At 42.7% G+C, this 21,910-nt stretch overlaps 1 protein-coding gene across 2 annotated transcripts in view; it reads left to right on the top strand.

The window, feature by feature from the left end:
- Positions 1–21,910, top strand: part of DAAM1 (dishevelled associated activator of morphogenesis 1) — a 179,173-nt gene that overhangs the window by 134,190 nt on the left and 23,073 nt on the right. For both annotated transcript variants that reach the window (XM_082647226.1, XM_082647225.1), the window contains 4 exons: positions 262–368; positions 13,564–13,648; positions 18,866–18,972; positions 21,007–21,095. In XM_082647226.1, coding sequence (XP_082503352.1) covers positions 262–368; positions 13,564–13,648; positions 18,866–18,972; positions 21,007–21,095 — 388 coding nt within the window. The remainder of the gene's footprint in view (positions 1–261; positions 369–13,563; positions 13,649–18,865; positions 18,973–21,006; positions 21,096–21,910) is intronic.

The raw sequence follows: 21,910 nt of genomic DNA, 5'->3' as shown, positions 1-21,910 counted from the left end.
TCAAATGTGGGTGGTCAGCTTTCCTTATTTTCCTTTGTCAACTACATTTTAGCCTTTGTTTCAATTCCACCACCTGCATACATTCCCCTGCTTACCGTCTCGGCTTTGCGTGTGTGTGTGTGTGTGTGTGTGTGTGTGTGTGTGTGTGTGTGTGTGTGTGTGTGTGTGTGTGTGTGTACAGCAAATATAAAGGAAAACTGTGTATCTGAAGTTGGAATGTCCCTGTTTGACTTTGATGGATTTCTTTCATGCTCCTTATAGAAAGAAGCAGATGCCATTGATGACACACTGGGCTCCAAACTTAAAGTCAGAGAGCTTTCGGTGATTGATGGTCGGAGAGCTCAGAATTGCAACATCCTTCTATCGAGGTATTGTTGATGTTGTCTAAACATTTCTGGTAGGACCAACTTTCTTTTTTTTTCTAATTTAATTTAATTTTTTTATACAGCAGGTTTTTATTAGTTATCTGTTTTAAACATATTAGTGTATATATGTCAATCCCAATCTCCCAATTCATCTTACCACCCCCCGCCCCTGCTTTCCCCCCTTGGTGTCTATACGTTTGTTCTCTACATCTGTGTCTCTATTTCTGCCTTGCAAACAAGTTCATCTGTACCATTTTTCTAGATTCCACATATATGCGTTAATATATGATATTTGTTTTCTCTTTCTGACTTACTTCACTCTGTATGAGTGAAGTTTCTAGGTCCATCTGACTGACTCTTTCTGACTTACTTCACTCTGTATGAGTGAAGTTTCTAGGTCCATCTGCGTCTCTACAAATGACCCAATTTCATTCCTTTTTATGGCTGAGTAATATTCCATTGTATATATGTACCACATCTTCTTTATCCATTCATCTGTTGATGGGTATTGAGGTTGCTTCCATGACCTGGCTATTGTAAATAGTGCTGCAATGAACATTGGAGTGCATGTGTCTTTTTGTGTGTTTTTTTTTTCTATAAATTTTATTTATTTATATTTTTTATTTTTGGCTGTGTTGGGTCTTCACTGCTACACGTGGGCTTTCTCTAGTTGTGGCGAACGGGGGCTACTCTTCGTTGTGGTGCATGGGCTTCTCATTGCAGTGGCTTTTCTTGTTGCGGAGCACAGGCTCTAGGCACATGGGCTTCAGTAGTTGTGGCTCATGGGCTCTAGAGTGCAGGCTCAGTAGTTGTGGCGCATGGGCTTAGTTGCTCTGTGGCACGTGGGATCTTCCCAGACCGGGGCGTGAACCTGTGTCCCCTGTATTGGCAGGTGGATTCTTAACCAGTGTGCCACTAGGGAAGTACCATGTGTGTCTTTTTGAATTATGGTTTTCTCTGGGTATATGCCCAGTACTGGGATTGCTGGATCATATGGTAATTCTATTTTTAGTTTTTTAAGGAACCTCCATACTGTTCTCCATAGTGGCTGTATCAATTTACATTCCCACCAGCAGTGCAAGAGGGTTCCCTTTTCTCCACCCCATCTCCAGCATTTGTTGTTTGTAGATTTTCTGATGATGCCCATTCTAACCAGTGTGAGGTGATACCTCATTGTAGTTTTAATTTGCATTTCTCTAATAATTAGTGATGTTGAGCAGCTTTTCATGTGCTTCTTGGCCATCTGTATGTCTTCTTTGGAGAAATGTCTATTTAGGTCTTCTACCCATTTGTTTTTTTTTGGTTTTTTTTGTTTTTTTGCGGTACACAGGCCTCTCACTGTTGCGGCCTCTCCCGTTGCGGAGCACAGGCTCCGGACGCGCAGGCTCAGTGGCCATGGGTCACGGGCCCAGCCGCTCCGCGGCATGTGGGATCCTCCCGGACCAGGTCACGAACCCTTGTCCCCTGCATTGGCAGGCGGACTCTCAACCACTGCACCACCAGGGAAGCCCTTCTGCCCATATTCTAATTGGGTTGTTTGTTTTTTTAATATTGAGCTGCATGAGCTGTTTATATATTTTGGAGATGAATCCTTTGTCCATTGATTCATTTGCAAATATTTTCTCCCATTCTGAGGGTTGTCCTTTCATCTTGTTTATAGTTTCCTTCGCTGTGCAAAAGCTTTTAAGTTTCATTAGGTCCCACTTGTTTATTTTTGTTTTTATTTCCATTACTCTAGGAGGTGGGTCAAAAAAGATCTTGCTGTGATTTATGTCAAAGCATGTTCTTCATGTTTTCCTCTTAGAGTTTTATAGTACCTGGTCTTACACTTAGGTCTTTAATCCATTTTGAGTTTCTTTTTGTGTATGGTGTTAAGGAGGGTTCTAATTTCATTCTTTTACATGTAGCTGTCCAGTTTTCCCAGCACTCTTATTGAGGAGGCTGTATTTTCTCCATTGCATATCCTTGCCTCCTTTGTCATAGATTAGTTGACCATACGTGTGTGGGTTTATCTCTGTACTTTCTATCCTGTTCCATTGATCTATATTTCTGTTTTTGTGCCAGTACCATATTGTCTTGTTTACTGTAGCTTTGTAGTATAGTCTGAAGTCAGGGAGCCTGATTTCCTTCATTTTTTTCCCTCAAGATTGCTTTAGCTATTTGGGGTCTTTTGTGTCTCCTTACAAATTTTAAGATTTTTTTGTTCTAGTTCTGTGAAAAATGCCATTGGTAATTTGATAGGGATTGCATTGAATCTGTAGATTGCTTTGGGTAGTATAGCCATTTTCACAATATTGATTCTTCTAATCCAAGAACATGGTATATCTCTCCATCTGTTTGTGTCATCTTTCATTTCTTTCATCAGTGTCTTATAGTTTTCTGGGTACAAGTCTTTTGTCTCCTTAGGTAGGTTTATTCCTAGGTATTTTATTCTTTTTGTTGCAATGGTGAATGGGATTGTTTCCTTAATTTCTCTTTCTGATCTTTCATTGTTAGTGTATAGGAATGCAAGAGATGTCTGTGCATTAATTTTGTATCCTGCAACTTTACCAAATTCATTGATTAGCTCTAGTAGTTTTCCAGTGGCATCTTTAGGATTATCTATGTACAGTAATCTGCAAACAGTGAAAGTTTTACTTCTTTTTTTCCAATTTGTATTCCTTTTATTTCTTTTTCTCTGATTGCTGTGGCTAGGACTTCCAAAACTATGTTGAATAATAGTGGTGAGAGTGGACATCCTTGTCTTGATCCTGATCTTAGAGGAAATGCTTTCAGTTTTTCACCATGGAGAATGATGTTTGCTGTGAGGTTTGTTGTATATGGCCTTTATTATGTTGAGGTAGGTTCCCTCTATGCTCACTTTCTGGAGGTTTTTATCATAAATGGGTGTTGAATTTTGGCAAAAGCTTTTTCTGCATCTATTGAAATGATCATATGGTTTTTATCCTTCAATTTGTTATTATCGTGTATCACATTGATTGATTTGCGTATATTAAGAATCCTTGCATCCCTGGGTTAAATTCCACTTGATCATGGTGTATGATCCTTTTAATGTGTTGTTGGATTCTGCTTGCCAGTATTTTGTTGAGGATTTTTGCATCTATGTTCATCAGGGATATTGTCCTGTAGTTTTCCTTCTTTGTGACATCTTTGTCTGGTTTTGGTATCAGGGTAATGGTGGCCTTGTAGAATGAGTTTGGGTGTGTTCCTTCCTCTGATATTTTTTGGAAGAGTTTGAGAAGGATGGGTGTTAGCTTTTCTCTAAATGTTTGATAAAATTCACCTGTGAAGCCATCTGGTCCTGAACTTTTGCTTGTTGGAAGATTTTTTTAATATATATATATATATATTTTTGTGGTACGTGGGCCTCTCACTGCTGCGACCCCTCCCGCTGTGGAGCACAGGCTCCGGACGCGCAGGCCCAGTGGCCACGGCACACGGGCCCAGCTGCTCCACGGCATGTGGGATCCTCCCAGACCGGGACATGAACCCGCGTCCCCCGCATCGCCAGGCAGACTCCCAACCACTGCACCACCAGGGAAGCCCCTGTTGGAAGATTTTTAATCACAGTTTCAATCTCATTACTTGTGATTCGTCTGTTCATGTGTTCTATTTCTTCCTAGTTCAGTCTTGGAAAGTTATACCTTTCTAAGAATTTGTCCATTTCTTCCAGGTTGTCCATTTTATTGGCATAGAGTTGCTTGTAGTAGTCTCTTACGATGCTTTGTATTTCTGCAGTGTCCGTTATAACTTCTCCTTTTTCAGTTCTAATTTTATTGATTTGAGTCCTCTCCCTCTTTTTCTTGATGAGTCTGGCTAAAGGTTTATCAATTTTGCTTATCTTCTCAAAGAACCAGCTTTTAGTTTTATTGGTCTTTGCTGTTGTTTTCTTTGTTTCTATTTCATTTATTTCTGCTCTGATCTTTATGATTTCTTTCCTTCTACCTACTTGGCATTTTGTTTGTTTTTCTTTCTCTAGTTCCTTTAGGTGTAAGGTTAGAATGTTTATTTGAGATTTTTCTTGTTTCTTGAGGTGGGATTGTATTGATACAAACTTCCCTCTTAGAACTGCTTTTGCTACATCCCATAGGTTTTGAGTCATCATGTTTTCATTGTCATTTTTCTCTAGGTATTTTTTGATTTCTTCAGTGATCTCTTGGTTATTTAGTAATATATTGTTTAACCTCCATGTGTTTGTGTTTTTTACGTTTTCTTCCCTGTAATTGATTTCTGATCTCATAGCATTGTGATCGGAAAAGATGCTTGATATGATTTCAGTTTTCTTAAATTTACCATTTATGACCCTAGATATGATCTATCCTGGAGAATGTTCCATGTGCACTTGAGAAGAAAGTGTAATCTGCTGTTTTCGGATGGAATGTCCTATAAATATCAATTAAATCTATCTAGTCTATTGTGTCATTTAAAGCTTCTGTTTCCTTATTAATTTTCTGTCTGGATGATCTGTCCATTGGTGTAAGTGAGGTGTTAAAGTTCCCCACTATTATTGTGTTACTGTCGATTTACTCTTTTATAGCTGTTAGCATTTGCCTTATGTATTGAGGTGTTCCTGTGTTGGGTGCATATATATTTATAATTGTTATATCTTCTTCTTGGATTGATCCCTTGAACATTATGTAGTGTCCTTCCTTGTCTCTTATAACATTCTTTATTTTAAAGTCTATTTTGTCTGATACGAGTATTGCTACTCCAGCTTTCTTTTGATTTCCATTTGCATGCAATATCTTTTTCCATCCCCTCACTTTCAGTCTGTTTGTGTCCCTAGGTCTGAAGTGGGTCTCTTGTAGACAGCATGTATATGGGTCTTGTTTTTATTCCCATTCAGCGAGCCTGTGTCTTTTGGTTGGAGCATTTAATCCATTCACATTTAAGGTAATTATTGATATGTATGTTCCTATTACTATTTTCTTAAAAAAATTACTTTTATTTTTATTTTATTTATTTTTGGCTGTGTTGGATCTTTGTTGCTGCACATGGGCTTTCTCTAATTGCACTGAGTGGGGGCCACTCTTTGTTGCTGTGCCCGGGCTTCTCACTGCAGTGGCCTCTCTTGCTGCAGAGCACGGGCTCTAGATGCATGGGCTTCAGTAGTTGTGGCGCGCAGGCTCAGTAGTTGCTCCGCAGCATGTGGGATCTTCCGGACCAGGGATCAAACCCGTGTCCCCTGTGTTGGCAGGCAGATTCCTATCCACTGGGCCACCAGGAAAGCCCCCTATTACCATTTTCTTAATTGTTTTGGGTTTGTTTTTGTAGGTCCTTTTCTTCTCTTGTGTTTCCTGCCTAAAGAATTTCCTTTACCATTTGTTGTAGAGTTGTTTTAGTGGTGCTGAATTCTCTTAGCTTTTGCTTGTCTGTAAAGCTTTTGATTTCTCTGTCAAATCTGAATGAGATCCTTCCCAGGTAGAGTAATCTTGGTTGTAGGTTCTTCCCTTTCATCACTTTAAATATATCGTGCTACTCCCTTCTAGCTTGTAGAGTTTCTGCTGAGAAATAAGCTGTTAACATTATAGGAGTTCCCTTGTATGTTATTTGTCATTTTTCCCTTGTTGCTTTTAGTAATTTTTCTTTGTCTTTAATTTTTGTCAGTTTGATTACTATGTGTCTCAGCATGTTTCTCCTTGGGCTTATTCTGCCTGGGACTCTCTGCGCTTCCTGGACTTGGGTGGCTAATTCCTTTCCCACATTAGGGAAGTTTTCGACTATAATCTCTTCAAATATTTTCTCAGGTCCTTTCTCTCTTCTCCTTCTGGCACCCCTATAATGTGAATGTTGTTGCATTTAATGTTGTCCCAGAGGTCTCTTAGGCTGTCTTCATTTCTTTTCATTCTTTTTTCATTATTCTGTTCCATGGCAGTGAATTCCAACATTCTGTCTTCCAGGTCACTTATCTGTTCTTCCGCCTCAGTTATTCTGCTGTTGATTCCTTCTAGTGTATTTTTTTATTTCCGTTATTGTATTGTTCATCTCTGTTTGTTTGTTCTTTAATTCTTCTAGGTCTTTTTTAAACATTTCTTGCATCTTCTCAATCTTTGCCTCCATTCTTTTTCCAAGGTCCTGTATCATCTTCACTATCATTATTCTGAATTCTTTTTCTGGAAGGTTGCCTATCTCCACTTCATTTCATTGTTTTTCTGGGGTTTCATCTTGTTCCTTCATCTGGTACATAGCCCTCTGCCTTTTCATTTTGTCTGTCTTTCTGTGAACATGGTTTTCGTTCCACAGGCTGTAGAATTGTAATTCTTCTTGCTTCTGCTGTCTGCCCTCTGATGGATGAGGCTATCAGGACCAACTTTTCTATCATGTGGCTCCAAACCACATGTTTGGACTCATCCTTTTACCTGGACTCTGCTGAGGGTCAGTTCTCTGAGTTTCTTCTGTCTGACATGAAGAGGACCGTTAGTGCCTCCTTTCCCTCGTGGAGTATGTCACAGCTGGATGCCTACTTTCTTGCAGTTTAATTTCCACAGACTCCTAAAGCTTAAAGAGCAGAACATCTCAAATCAATGTTTTGTTTTGTTTTTCCAGAGAGCCTATAAAATGTACTTTACTGTTATTTATACCTCTTGGCTTTAGAGATTCTTTAGCCATTGAAGTAACACTGTCACAGAGTCAGCGTCCACGACGAAGGCATGAAGGCTCTTTGTTTCATTTTGCTTTCTAAAGTCACCTTTTTATACTTCAAGATTATATTATTTCATGCTCTTTGTGAACATTTTTATGACTAAAAAAATATGTAAAACTCAAACCTCAGTGAAATACTAATTCATCCAGTTCAGCACTTTCAGAAGTATTTCTCATAATTAGTGAACCATCATGGCCTTGGAGCTTGAAAAGAAGAAAGGAAATTCGGGAACCTGGAATCTGATTATAGCTTCAGGCAATGTGTCAGGTTGTCCTGGGCACTTCAAGTAGTTTTTCTGAATCTAATTTCTTCTTTCTCTAAAAGGGACTTTCACATTAGACAGAGATACCGAGTGCTGATGAAGGGAAGGAAAATATAAAGAACCCTGAACTTTGAGGCATTATGTATAAGTCACATTGGTTACATTCTGGAAAGAATGTTATATATGTATCGAGGCTGGCATAAGGTGACTTTCAGGGAGAATAAAGACGGAAAGTAGTAGTAGTTGTAGTAGTTCTTATTTTTCATATGGTCTTAGAGTAGGTTTCTTTTAACACACAGCACCGCAGCTTGGTTTGCAGCATAGAAGTTTGATTGATAGCCAGACATATATTACTTTATGGAGCAAATGTTTCTTTTAGTGAAAGAGAAATTGAAGTTTGGTAAGACCCCTGAATTTTAATACAACTTAGTAAGGTAACATGAGCCATCCTGTTAGCATTTAATTTCTGCCTCTGGCTGGAAGCTGTGTAAGTGGCCGGGCCCTGTGTTTATCCCCACTTTTGTTCAGGAAGACACCACTGAAAATAGTTTTGAAGGGCTACATATTTTTTTCCTATGGTCTATACAATTTGTTTTGTTAAAACTTCTTTTTACAAATAATGTTTTTACTTAATAGCAAAATTAAATGAAAATTTGGGCGAAGTTTTTCTTTTAAAACCCTAGAATTTCCCCCTCTATTTTGCACTTTTGCAGTCTAGAGGAGCACTTTAAAAACAGCTTGGCAAAGGGAGCTATCACTCTGAATTTCTATAGTAATTTAAGTGCTCTAGCTGTGACCCAGTTTCTCATAGACAGATTATTCTCAGTACAAGATGCCACCGAGGGTAATTACACTAGTTATAGATAAGGTTACAACTCCTTCTGGAAAATTTCCCATCCCATTATTGGAGGAATTGTTTCATATTGTGGTATATCATTCCCTCATTACATCAAAAGTGTCAAAGGCTAAGGTGACTTAGAATGTGAATGTGTCTGAACTCTGTAGAAGATAATTTTAAGAACTTGCCTCATATCTGTTAAATTATCTATTAATATCCAATTTAATGGATAAGTATTACAATGAGCATAATTTTAAAATGTATTATGCATAACAAGGTGATTTTGAGATGCAGTTAACCTTATGGTAATTGGGCCTTATTGATCAGGGCCTAAAACCTTCTCTGCCACAGAGGATTCAGTACCACATGCTTGTCTGCTCAGTGAGCAGTGGTTTTACTCTCTCATCAGGAAAGCACAGGGCTAAAGGTAAAAGAAATTAAGCGGAACTAATTTGTTTTTATTTAGTTGTTTAACCAGTCAGCGGTTGGTTTACCTTGCTTTCACTCTCCCCTTTTCGTTGGCAATGCATGAGTACACACAAAAGGAGCCAGGGGCTTAAAGGAGGGGAGAGCTGTGATACTTTGCTTTGATACTTTTTGCTTAGAGTTATCGCTTTGGAGTGTTTATTTGCCTGGCACTGTGCTGGGTGCCATAGGGTGTCCCGAGACTTAAGGTAGCACTGTTGCCTTTGGCAGTGCATGGCTAACTGGAGAACAGTGACACAGGCAAGATGACCTGTGAACAGTTCAGGCCTTAGACTGGTCTGGCTGGAAGGAGACGGGGAGCCCAGCCAAGGTGGGGCGAGGGGGCAGCAGCAGGGTTTCCCTGAGAAAGTGGGCCTCGAGGGCCATTAACAGTTACACAGTCAGGGGAGCGGAGGCAGTTCCAAGGGTGCAGCAGGAGCAAAGGCACCAGAGCGGGTACAGGCCGGGCTATAGCGAGAGCCCTGTAATTGCAGCAGACGATTATCACTTGGATTAAATGAGACCAGGCAGGAGGGCCTGAGATCCAGGCCTGGTGCCTTTGTCAGGGCCCGAGTCAGCCCAGGGTCAGTTTATAAAATGGAAGTAATGAAAGCAGTGGGCTTGTAAGAATGAGACCCAGCGTGTGAGAAGCACTGACAGAGTGCCTGTATGTGGCAGCTGCTCAGTTAATGGCCCGTTTGTGTACCTGGGGGATCCGGAATTGGTGCCGTTTGTTCCAGAGAACAGCACTGTCTTAATGAGGTTTTGAGTCTGATCTCTGACGGGTTTGCAGGATAGGCTGGAGGGGTCAGAGTTGGAGGCACAGGCTGCTCTCAGATAGGGAGCTCTTTCTATTGCCCAGCTCAGACCTGATGAGGGACAGACTGGAGAGAGACAAAACCTGTCACTAGCATTTAGAGACTGATTTTTCTGCCTGGGGACAATGAGTAGGAATGTTTCCAAGTTGAAGTCAAGATTTCCTACCTTTCCACACTTAGTGTCTTTCTTCTTTTCTGCTTATTTCATTCCCAAAGACTGGCGACCCTCTCTGTGTCTTACCTTGCTGACTAGGAATTTAATTACCAGCCACGCAGTCATTACACCAGATTCCACCGCAGTGAAAGCCCGTGGCATGTTCCATGGGCAGTATTGTGATGCACACGTGTCTGCAGCACTTGGTTATCTTTAAAAGCTCTTCTTACCCCCATACCGTGAAAGTTCACGGACCCTTTGGCCAGGGGCACCTGCCACAGCCTTGCCTGGAGCCGAGAAGGCAGCGGGAAGGAAAGGCCTTCTCATCCCAGGGGCCGAGCAGGGGAGGAAGTACAGGCCCTTTTTATGTGCTCACAGCATGAGAGTCCAGCGTCCCTCACAGCGCCCAGAAAGAGGCTGTCTGGAAGGTGTGACGCTCCAAGCCACCAGGGACCCTGCCTCTGACAGACTTGAGAAGTGAGTAGAATGGACACGATGTACCCGAGAATGAGACCTGTTCGTCAGGCCCCTGGAAGAGCCAGCAACAACTTCTCTGCTGTGTGTATGTAGGCGACATGGGGCAACTTAAGATTCACTCTGCTTTATTCCCTAAAACAGACCTCTCCCTTCTGTTAAAAAAGAAAGAAAGAAAGAAAGAAACTTGGAAGCTGGCTTATATTGCAAAAAGAACCCACCTAAAATACACTTTTATGAAGTGTTCTGCCATTCTTTTTTTCCAGATGCTCACTTAACATGACAGCCGGGGTGTAGTAAACCACAAAAGGCTACTTTAAAGGAGAGGGGTTTGGCTTAAATCCACTGAAGCAGAGCTAAAGTTGATCTAGCCATCCATCCTTAACTTAGTTTAATTATGCCTGGATGTTCCAGTTCTCTGGGCAAATTTTTGAAATACCTGAGTAGAGCAAGGTGGAGTTAAATACTGGTTTTAAATGGCTGGTTTGTTTCCTGCCTTGCAAAGAAAGTCGAAGTGGATGTCTCACAAGTTGCCACCCTCCTGCACACCAGAACACTGCCAAGCTTTAAAAGCAATTAAAAGGTTAGGATTGGTAGGGTCCTTAAATTACAGAGATTAGCGACTCAATCTGTGGATGACAGATGATACTAAGAACTCTTTGGCAACCTATAGAAGCCTCCCAGAGGGCCGTGTACCCTTCTCCTCTTTCCCCAAAGGTACAGCTTTTTTGTCTGCTCCCACAGACCACGTGCAAGGCAGGATGTTGACAGGTAGATTTTCTTAAGTACTAGCCATTAAAGTCTCAAGTCTCTTTGTGGGCCACATGAAGAGAAACCAAAATTGTTATGAATTAGAGCTAGTGTTTGGTCCAGACAGCCTCTGGGGATTGAGCAGCATAAATATATACAATTTCAAAAGCAAGACGTTCTGCACTCCATATGGGGAGCTAATGAAATGCAAATCTGATACTTCAAGTATTGTTCTCACTCTGATGTTCAACTCCTTTTCTCTTAAATGCAAAACAGAAGGACTCAGCAGAAAGACACCATAAAGTGGTTTCTTCAACTCTGTGTGAAAAGGACACAGAACTAATCTTTTTCTTTTTTAAATAAGTGGAGCTTTTCTCGTGGTAACTAGACATTTCCACAGCCAGCTGGTTTTCATCAGTGGCAGTTTCAACCTTACTTAGTGTCCCACTTCTTTGGCCTTGCATGGCTACACCATGGTGTTTGCCCTTACTTGACTCAAGAGCCTTTAGTGTCCTGGAATCTAGGGCTACCCAGGGCCCATGTGGTAGAGACCCTAATGCCGGGATACAGTTTTTCCCATCATATGTTTTACCCATGCCAACTTGGCTAAATTGTTCCATTTAAGTTTGGGAGTTTTCCATTATGATGTTCTAGTGAACATATTCATGGGAAATGACTGACTCCAGAATGACTAAATCAATCTAGAGACGTCTGCCCAGATCCAGAGTCACTGTCCACAGCCCAGGAGTTATTATGGTGCTACAACTTGGACTAGGGAAGAGAATGGGTCTTATTCTAGAACATGGACAATTTGGCACGTTGCCTAGGTGCTCTATTTGGGTTTGAAAGCATGAAATAGAAGAGAATGATATGTGTACAATAGGATTCCCAAATCTGTTCCTTCCCTGGCCTACTTATTAGTACATGAAACAACATTCAGTTTCAATGGCAGGATGGATGGTTTTAACAAGATCATGTCAAAATCTGGAGAAATAGGACAAGCCAGAGGTGTCCAGAGTGGTTTCTTTCCTCCTTCGTGGGCTTTACGGCCACCCCTGCACTCATCCAACCCTCTCGTTTACCTGGGAGAGCACAGCTGACCGTGTATGCTTCATGTCCCCTTGTGTGGAGTGTTTCAGCTTATCATTAGATTCTCTCAAACATTATAACCACCTTTAAAATAAGCACCATGTCTTCTAATTATTTTTTAATTCTCCCAGGTCTAATGGGTGCTCTATACAGAGAGGAAACTCTGATGAAACAATGGGTATGAGAGCACTTTGGGAAGTTTCATGATAACCCTACTAAGCGCTGTTTATTTATCAAATAGCTGCCCTTAAATATTAATGTTACATAAGTACTGCTGCTTTCTTTTTTTCTGGGTGGAAAAGTCTGCCTTGCAGAGTATACGTATAGTTTATCGAGCCCTTTCTATGGCCAGACACTATGCTAAACATGTCTCATGCATTATTTCACTTTATACACAGACAAAAATCCTTTTTTTTTTACATAGGTTATCATTATCTGTATTTTATAGATGAAGAAACTGAGGCTGAAGAAAAAAATTTTTCCAATTTTTCTGACACTGACCAAGAAGTGTCAGAGCCAGGCACAGCCTGTCTGATGCCAAAGTCCCTTCCTTCAAATGTTACACATGAAGGCTATATGCCTTGCTCTGTATCTGTGTGTTCATGTCTTTATTCCCAGTCCTAAATGTCATTCTTCTCGAAGATCATAAACTAGAAGAACTGATCGAATAATTGTACTATAACACGTTAGTGGTAGCTTATAAGGAAGTAAGATTTTTTAAATAAGTCTAGGTCTGATGCTTACAAGTAGAACAAAAGAATGACCCTATTGTTACAGCTAATAATCTGATTAAGATTTTTTTCCCTGGTTAAGACTTTTGGTTGTATGTAATAAAAACATATTTTTACAAGTATGTTTTAATTTCAACTCTTTTCACAGTCAGTACTTTGTTGTCCTGCCAGAATCAAGACATAAATCCTTAACATAAATTAGTAAATCATATGAATTAATGGTAGACAGAAAAACAGAAAATAGATCTGGGTTTTTGCTTAAATCCTTCCCTATGAGATATTAACTAGATAAGCATTATTTGTAAAAAGAATTTGGGATTAGCAATCAAAAGTCTTGGGTTTGTGTTAGATACTGCCCCTCTGGATATGTTTGACCTTGGGCAAATCACTTAGCCATTCTGAGGCTCATTTTCTCCCTCAATTAAAAAAAAAATCATCACAGTTAATTTGAATGCCAAATGAAATAATACATATGAAAACTCCTCAGCTATACATTTTATATATCAACTATTCAGTTTTTTAACAATAACATAGATCCTGCTAACCTTCTCAAAATCCATTTTTAATATGAGAGAGAACTTTAAACACTCCTGGCACATAAGTTAAAAAGTTAGTTTTCCCCTTTCACCTTCAATTTGTGGATACTATATATTAAAGAAAACAGGTATGTGTGGGGGGTGTTTTCCCTAGTTCTCATCCTCCAATCCCTTGTTTAAGGAAACTAAATGGTAGAACGTAACAGCTTTGTTCTCTGTGTCAGCAGAGCATTAGAAAGCCCTGGAAGAATGTTAAAGCCATTTCAAAAGACTATTTTTAGGGGCAACATTGTCAGGAAATAAGCTTTCACTGAGAGATTTGGAGAAAAACTGGCACTTGAAGATCAACAGCTGGGACAGCAAAATGCGTTACCTTGTATTAAATGTTTACGGCTCAAGCCGATATCGTTAACAACGAGTAAAATATTCTTTCTCCAGGTTGAAATTATCCAACGATGAAATCAAACGGGCAATTCTAACCATGGATGAGCAGGAAGATCTGCCCAAGGACATGTTGGAACAGGTGAGCTGCCGGGCAACGCTCAGAGCACGGGTGACACCGGACTCTCAGCAGGGAGGGCGTACTGAGGAAAGGAATCTGGTTGTTGCTGGTAGATGATTTCCTCATCTCTGAATTGAGGAGGTTGAACCAAGGTTCCACACAGCTGTCAGAAGCCTCTAGGACTTGATTCTTCCCTTGTTTCCAAAATGATGGGTGAGAAGGACGGTCCAGACTTCGTCAAATGCCTGGGACCCTCGATGCTGGAATCTGTCTCTCATGCTGCCTGCCATCAAGTTGTTACTCCTTAGCAGGTCATAGAAATCTACTAGCTTTAGTAGAAAATGTCTGTTTCACTGGAATGTTGAGAATCTCAGCACTGTGAGGTCACAGGCTGCACTGCATAAACTGAGTCATTGCTTAATCCCTGACACAATTTGTGTCTTGGTCTTGGCTCTCTGTTCCCACAACCACAGAAGCCACTGTTAACCCCCTAGCACTGTCATCTTCATCAAAACACTTGTATGTGTCATAAGGTGGGGTGTAAACTTCTTGGGGCTGGGCCTTGTCTCCGTAAGTTGTATAGCACCCTTCTTGCATTGTAAATGGCAGGAAATTCAAATGCTGGGGATAGTAAGTATGGCGTAGATTTATACACAATCAGTATACATTCTTGTCCGTGGTATTTGAAGATAATTTGTATTTTTTATGTCCAGGCAACAAGTTGGATGTGGTGCCCTAGCCTCTCGTCATGCAGTGTTTCCATAACATGCTCCGTGCAGCCACTCCAGCTGTGTTGTGTGTTGTCAGCAGCTTGGTTCAGTTATTTCCCAAATGATACTGTTGATGATGTACTAGCAGATGCCCCAGGGATTGTTACCTATCTCTCAGTCTGGCCCTAACTTTTTCTGTGCATTGTGGGGACAGTCTCTGAATGCTCTAAGCCTGTTCTGTCTCCTTGTCCCTGCAACAGAATCATATTTTGAGAGATTTTGGTCAAGAGGCCTCCATTTGTTAGAGCCAGGACCACTTAAGGTCAACAGTGGACACAGGTGATCATGATTTCAGGCTGAACTTGAGGTATCACCTGTAGGCAGGCTCAGCTCCCAGGAGAAGAGGAAATGGATACTTTGCTCCGCTAACAGGGACCCCAGTGGAGTGCCTGTATGCGTGTGCATTTTCCACGGTTCTCACTGATTTCCCAGAAGGCCTCAGATACCAGGCAGGGAGGAGTGATGTGTGTGGTATCACCACACCTCCATGGACCCGCCCCTCCCTGAAACCTCTGCAGCTGCAGTCATCCTGGGTGAAAACCGTCACACTTAGCAGTGGAGAAACTTTTCTTGCTGTCCTTTTAAGTTTTGATTTAGTTCCCAAAATAGCTAATGACTATGTTTCCAAGTCTGTTCGGATGCTCTGTGTATAAATAGTTTAAACGTATTCCTTTTTTCGAGCATTTTTAGTTCCTCTGCCCACTCTTCCCTCCCTCACGGAATACCAGTCAAAACAGAGCCTCTGCCCCAAGAGAGTGGAGCCCAGCTGCCCTCTGTCCCTCCCTGGCCCCCAGGTGACCCTGCGCTCCAAATGCCTGCATCAAAAACTGCTTCACCCAGAGTGAAGAACTGAGCAGAAAGCTGCTTTGGTCCTTAGGTCTTCAGCCTCTATCGATAAGGTCGTATGCTTAAAATTCCACAAGATCTGTTTACGGTGAAATTGCAACCAGCAAAATTCCTCCTTGAGGGAAAGGATTTCAGAATCTTGCCAAAAGGGCTTGTAGTGCAAATAGAACGTACTTCAAATAAATACAAGTAAGAAAATCAGTCTACTGAAGCAGAATCTGGCCAAGTGGATACTTTTGACCTGGCCTCTGCTGATAGTTGTGGATGTCTTGCTCTCTGCTCATCTCCCAGGCTCTTTCTTTTCCTCCTTATTCTACCCCTCTTCCTCTGCTTCCTTTGCCTTCACACAGCATCCTTTACTACTCGGTATGATCTGCATTTGAGCCACATTCCACCCCTCCTCTCCTGCTGCTTTTAGCCACTGAGATCAGATCTCAGATGAGATCCATACACTCCCCTTTCTTGGGATGCACACCTTTCTCCTTATCTCCAGGTGTTTGTCTGGCTCTTCATTCCTCTCAAAACTGTCCAAACACAGTCTGTTCTTGACTCTGACTTGAGACGGCCTGAGCCTTTAGCCTGTGCCTCTCACTGTGCTCTTGTGAGTAACAAGAGACAGATGGTGTCTGTGTTATCCTGAACAGGGGCCTGTAGGCTCAGCAGGGTAGGTATGGGGGGACCCCTGAAACTAGAACTGAATTTCCTTGTCCAGAAGGAAAAAATCCAAACTCAGGGGAAAAAATAAGCCTTGTCCTCTCTCTTCTTCCTTCCTTCCCTTGCCCTACTACCTTCCCTCCAGCACTGAGGAAGAACAAGAAGACACTTGTCCAGTGTTACCATTTGAACATGGGAACATCCATGCCTAGAAGCTCTCAGGCCACCAGACCTGTGAATTCCCTGGCATCTACTTCCGTCTTTCCGCCTTCCACCCCATTAGGAGAGAGGGGTGTCCCTGGCTTCTGCTCTGGCCCATCCTTTCCTTCTGCTCAGGGACCTCGCCCAGAGGGCCCTGCCCCTCTCCTCAAGGTCTTCTACCTTGCCCTCTCAACATGTAACTTGTTCAGGTCCCAGCCCTTCCCACACACACCTCTTAAGACTGCACATCCCCATCTGCTACTGTCCTCTTTTTTTTTTTTTTTTTTTTTTTTTTTGGTGGTACGTGGGCCTCTCACTGTTGTGGCCTCTCCCGTTGCAGAGCACAGGCTCCGGACACACAGGCTCAGCGGCCATGGCTCACGGGCCTAGCCGCTCCGCAGCATGTGGGATCTTCCCGGACTGGGGCACGAGCCCACGTCCCCTGCATCGGCAGGCGGACTCTCAACCACTGCACCACCAGGGAAGCCCCTCCTCTCTTTTTTGACACAGCCAGTTCTTGAAAGCTTGTTCACTCTTCCTCACCTCACTGCAGTCCGTCCCCCTCACCTCCCTTAAGCTGTTCTCACTAAGGATACGAACTTTCTTGTTGAGAAAGCCAGGGAGTACTTTGGAGTCCTCATCTTCCTTGACTTATTGGTGGTGTGTGACACCGATGGCCACTTGCCCCATGGTGAAACACCTCTTCCCTTGGCCCTGTGATTCCACATAGGCCCCTCCACTGCCTTCTACGAAGGTTCCTCTTCTTGTTCTCATCGCATCAATGCCAGCTTCTCTCCAGCCCTGCTTTTTTCTCTTGATGGGCCCCCTGGTTACCTTACTCACATCCATGCATGTTGTAACCCACACCAAAGCTTTGTCTTCCAGATTTCTTTGGGATTTCAGACCCATTTGTCCACCTGCCTACTAGAAATCACAACTTGGTTCTCTTGCCAGTATTTCAAACACTAAATTCACCTTCTCCTCACCCACCTTCCTCCAACCTTCTCCTCCTGGGTTCCCTGTTACACTCTGTGTACATCATTGTCCAAGCCAGAAGCCTGGACCTCATCCTTTTGACCCTCATCTACCACAGTCGACAAGTCAGGCCAGTTCAAACCCCATAAATATCTCTAGAACCTGTCCACTACCCATTCCAGGCCACCACCGTCTCTCACCTGGATTACTGCATCAACAATCTAATCACAACCCCCAATACTTTTGATCCTTTCTAGTTCCTTCTCCATTCTGCAGGCAGAGCGTTCTTTTCAAAGTGCAAACTCATTCCCCTACTTGAGATTTTAAGTTACATCCCATGCCCTCAAAATAAAGACTGAATTTTTTGCAAGGCCCTTGCTCCTCCCTGACCTTGCCCACTGCTGCCCTCCCCCACTGCTGTGGTGGCCGCTCTTCCTCCTGTGTAAGTGCTGCACTGCCCCTTCCAGAACCCAGCATGATAAGCACTCTGCCTGGAATATATCTCCAACCTCAAACCGTTCATCTCCTTCCCTGTAGTTCCAATTCTCTTTTTCTGCTGGTGGTACCCAGACTGACTGCCTTTTCTGAGCTCCCTTAATTAAATCCAACGAACCTGCTAAATGGACCACCCAATGCCAGCATCAAGTTTATGGGGAGGATCTCAGGGTCCAGAAGCTCAGTGTAATTTTTTTTTAAAAAGTCCAAGAATATTTGATCTAGAAAATAGCACACAAACACAGCCCTGGGCATACACATACACGTTTGTGCCTTTAAAGAAAATTAGACACATACAGAAGTGCTTTTCCTACTTTAAGTATTACTGCTATCTCTTCCACATTCCATGCTCATTTCTTCATCCAAAATAAAATATGGAATCAAAAACTTCACATCCCATTGTGTTCCTCTCACCTAACTCTACATGGAGCAAAAAATGAGATGGAATTAGATAAGCCAAAGAAATAAGCAAATTGATTAGAAAATACACATAAAATTACTCATTTCAGCATGATGTAATAGGAAAAAAACATAGAGCTGGAAGTCGAGACCCAGGTTCTATTTCTGAAGATCACACACACTTGCTTTATAATCCTGGGTGAGTGACCTAATCTTTCTGGACCTCAGTTGTAGCATCTTCTCATGAGAAGGTTGAATCTCCAAAGCCCCTTTCTAATGGACTATGTAAAGTGGGTCCTAGTAAAGAACTTCCCAATTCTGATTTGAGGGGCACTATAGAACACGTAGATACCAGAAATGAATCTTACACCGGTTTAACTACTTTCAAGTAAAAATAGAAAGGTTTTTTTCCCATTTTATTGAAATATAATTGACATACATCACTATAAATTTAAGGTGTGTGGCAGAATGGTTTGACTTACAAATGTGAAATGATTTCCACAATAGGTTTAGTTAGCATCCATCATCTCATATAGGTAAAAGTTTTTTAAAGGCAAAAAACCAAAAGAACCTTTTTTTCCCTTTCTGATGAGAACTCTTAGGATTTACTGTCTTAATAACTTTCATTATATATCAAGCAGCAGTGTTAATTATAACCATGATGTTGTACACTACATCCCCGTTACCGATTTATCTTGTAACTGTAAGTTTGTACCTTCTGGCAACCTAAATGGAAAGATTTAATCACTTCATTGTATCTGAACAGTCACCTGTGAGGAGAGCTTATAAATTAAATGTTAAAATTTCATCTTGGGACAAATTTAACTGAAAGCGTGAAAAATTAGGGCAAGAATTTAAATTATAAACCTCAGTTTCAATATTTGCATGTACTTTTTAGCTCTTGAAATTTGTTCCTGAAAAGAGTGACATTGATCTGTTGGAGGAACATAAACATGAACTGGATCGGATGGCCAAGGCTGATAGATTCCTTTTCGAGATGAGCAGGTGAGTTTGAAAATGTTTAAAAAGCAAAGATGGGGCTTCCCTGGCGGCGCAGTGGTTGAGAGTCCGCCTGCCGATGCAGGGGACACGGGTTCGTGCCCCGGTCCGGGAGGATCCCACATGCCGTGGAGCGGCGGGGCCCGTGAGCCATGGCCGCTGAGCCTGCGCGTCCGGAGCCTGTGCTCCGCAACGGGAGAGACCATAACAGTGAGAGGCCCGCGTACAGCAAAAAAAAAAAAAAAAAAAGCAAAGATGCCCCTGGCCTTTCTAAGGAAGTGAATCTTTTGATTCCTGTTGAATTATCTGGACCAGTTAACCTGCCTTAACTTGAAGCCTTTTTAAATCCCCAAATCTCCTCAAGTCTGAGTTGTGTGGAACTTGATTGTTTTGTTTATGTGAGTTCTCGCCCATGGGTGAGCCAGGGTCAGAGTTTCTTCACAGTTATCTCTATTCCTGGGCCTCTTTGGCTCATGTACTTTAACCTAATCAAGTCATAACTTTTCTGGGTTCTAGTCAGTGTCATTCTCCTCAGCACTTTGATCCCTTGGGATTCTAGCCCACTCCTCCTTATACCTCAACATCTCAAGGTTGTTGTAAAATAGAAAACAATGGGCAGACTCAGAGGTATCAACGTAGAGCCCACATAACTAAATAGCCAGGGTCTGGATGTCAAATCATGACACTCGCAGACATCACTAATCGATCGTGGCACTCTTCCCACGGAACCTTGGCAAGCTTTCTCAACCCTTCTCCAGAAAGCCCCGCAGCAGCTGCTGCTCCGTAATTGAGTTTGGCATGTGAGCCGAGTTGCTTTGCCATCCCAGGCCCAGCGAATTGATTCTGCATTGGACAAGGACCAGCGATCCTGAAACTCTCAGTCAACCCCAGGGCAGAGCTCCTCCCCTGAGTGCCAGTGGCCTACATGGTGGCCAAGGTGAACATGCCACTCTGCATTTCTGCCATATCTGGACTTATTTTTGTTGTTTCACCTCAACTTGCCATTTTGCATACTACTGTAGAACAAAGGATGGTTTTGAAATTTTGACACGTATGCCCAGCAACCCTTCGTGTAGACAAACACATGGCCACCTGCAATAACTGCGCCTTAGTAACTGTCTAGATGTTTGCATGTGTCTTAATCCTGCTATCAGCCCTGACAGGAGGGCTGTCAGGCAGGGAGGTATTCTCTGCTGGCAACTGGAGGAGTTAAGGTTCCTGCCCAAGGTCACCTAATAAGAGCAGAACCTGGCCTGCATCTGTCTGATTATATGGTATAGTTTTGGATGAGGGCTGATTGCTAGTCCTACTGGACTGAAGTTTCCTCCGGAGAGCAGGTTAGGCAGCGAGTTCAGAAGGCCTGGGCAGGTATGCCCACCCTCACCCGCTCAGAAACACCAAGCAGCCTGTATTGGTGGTGATCACAGGCCAGTGGCCTGTTATCTCTAGTCGCTAGTCGCTATCCTGGAAGGCAGAGCTTTCCAGCCCTGAGGGGTGCAGCTAGGGACCTAACTGTGAAGAAAGAGGAAGGTTTGGGGATGTGAGTGGGGAGAGGATGGTGTGAGGAGAGAATGCCGGAGACAAGTTTTTCCCTACAGTTCTGCAAGGCACACTTTGTGGCAAGTGAAGCACCATGGCAGGAGTGCAGGCAACTGCCCTTCATTTGCAGCAGAAGCGGGGAGTCTTTACATTTTCATTCCTTTTTATCGCTTTTCTGTTCTCAAGAGCTACTAGGACTCTGAGGAAGTGAAGGGGGCTTTAGTCAACGGCAGTTAGCTCTCACTTTCTTTTAGCAATTGCATAAGCTGATTGGAGCTAAGGCCCTGCTGCACTTGCCCGAACACTCCCCGTAGGGCACTGGGAAATGGGCTCTCCAGGTGCAGTTGGCCTCAGGCCCTGTGCTCCTGTCCAGGAGAGGAACTCTGTGTGTGTGTGTGCGTGTTGGGGTGGGAGTGCTCTAAGGTACCATCACCTCCATATTCATTGAGTGAACATACGTGTATTAAGTACATGTTCATTAGTTGATGCTTGCTCTTACAGAATCAATCATTATCAGCAAAGACTGCAGTCGTTGTACTTCAAAAAGAAGTTTGCAGAGCGTGTGGCAGAAGTGAAACCCAAAGTAGAAGGTAAAGTCAAGCTGCCCAGACTGGCAATGATGTTCGTCTCAAGTACCCATTTACAAGTGCAATGCAAGTGCATATAGTAAACTGGATCCCTTTGGTGATTTTTTTTTTTGCTTGAAATCTGTTGGACTTCTGGCAGATAATTACTTAAGGTCTGTCCTTGGCTTGATGGCCTAGCCTGGGTTCTGGAACTCACAGCACACTCCCTGGACTCCTCTGCAGAACTGGGCTTTTGCTATCTGGGTATTGGTGAGGAATTTATTTGATCGCTACTGGCATTAAACCTACAGTTAGCTTTCTTGTAATGGGGGCTTACTGGATTTTTCTGAGGGAAGATTTGAAGCTGATACATGGTTTGATTTTGAGGCTGTTAAATTTTTAGGTGCTTGAAATGTGGGCAACTGAAGAGCACAGCCACAGAGTGCAGGCTGACTTTGGGGTCCTGATGACACCTGCCAGCTGTGACATGTCACACGTTTGCCCAGTTTTTCTATCAGTGGAATTGATCAACTGTCCTGTGATCTGACTCACACCAGGCAAGAAAGGGTCTGCAAAGGAATGTGGAAAAGGCAGTAGCTGCTCTATGTATTCCTAGCTGCTTATGGTCGGGGAGTCAGCCAAGAAAAAGACTGAGAAAGGCTAGGACTGTGCACTTGTCTCTGGGTCTCTTGAACAACTTGAGCTGGCTCTCCTTGCCCCCTTGCTCTTGGCTTCTGGTAAAGGTGTTCAGAAAGTGCTCCCTGGTAGTCTAACAGCCCCATCTTACATCTCCAGTATCTTTTATCAGGTGTGTGGATTTAGGATGGGTATCATTGAAA

Source organism: Grampus griseus, assembly GCF_964374135.1.
Source record: "Grampus griseus genome assembly, chromosome: 2".
NCBI lineage: Eukaryota > Metazoa > Chordata > Mammalia > Artiodactyla > Delphinidae > Grampus > Grampus griseus.
This window is presented reverse-complemented; position numbering and strand designations above follow the sequence as displayed.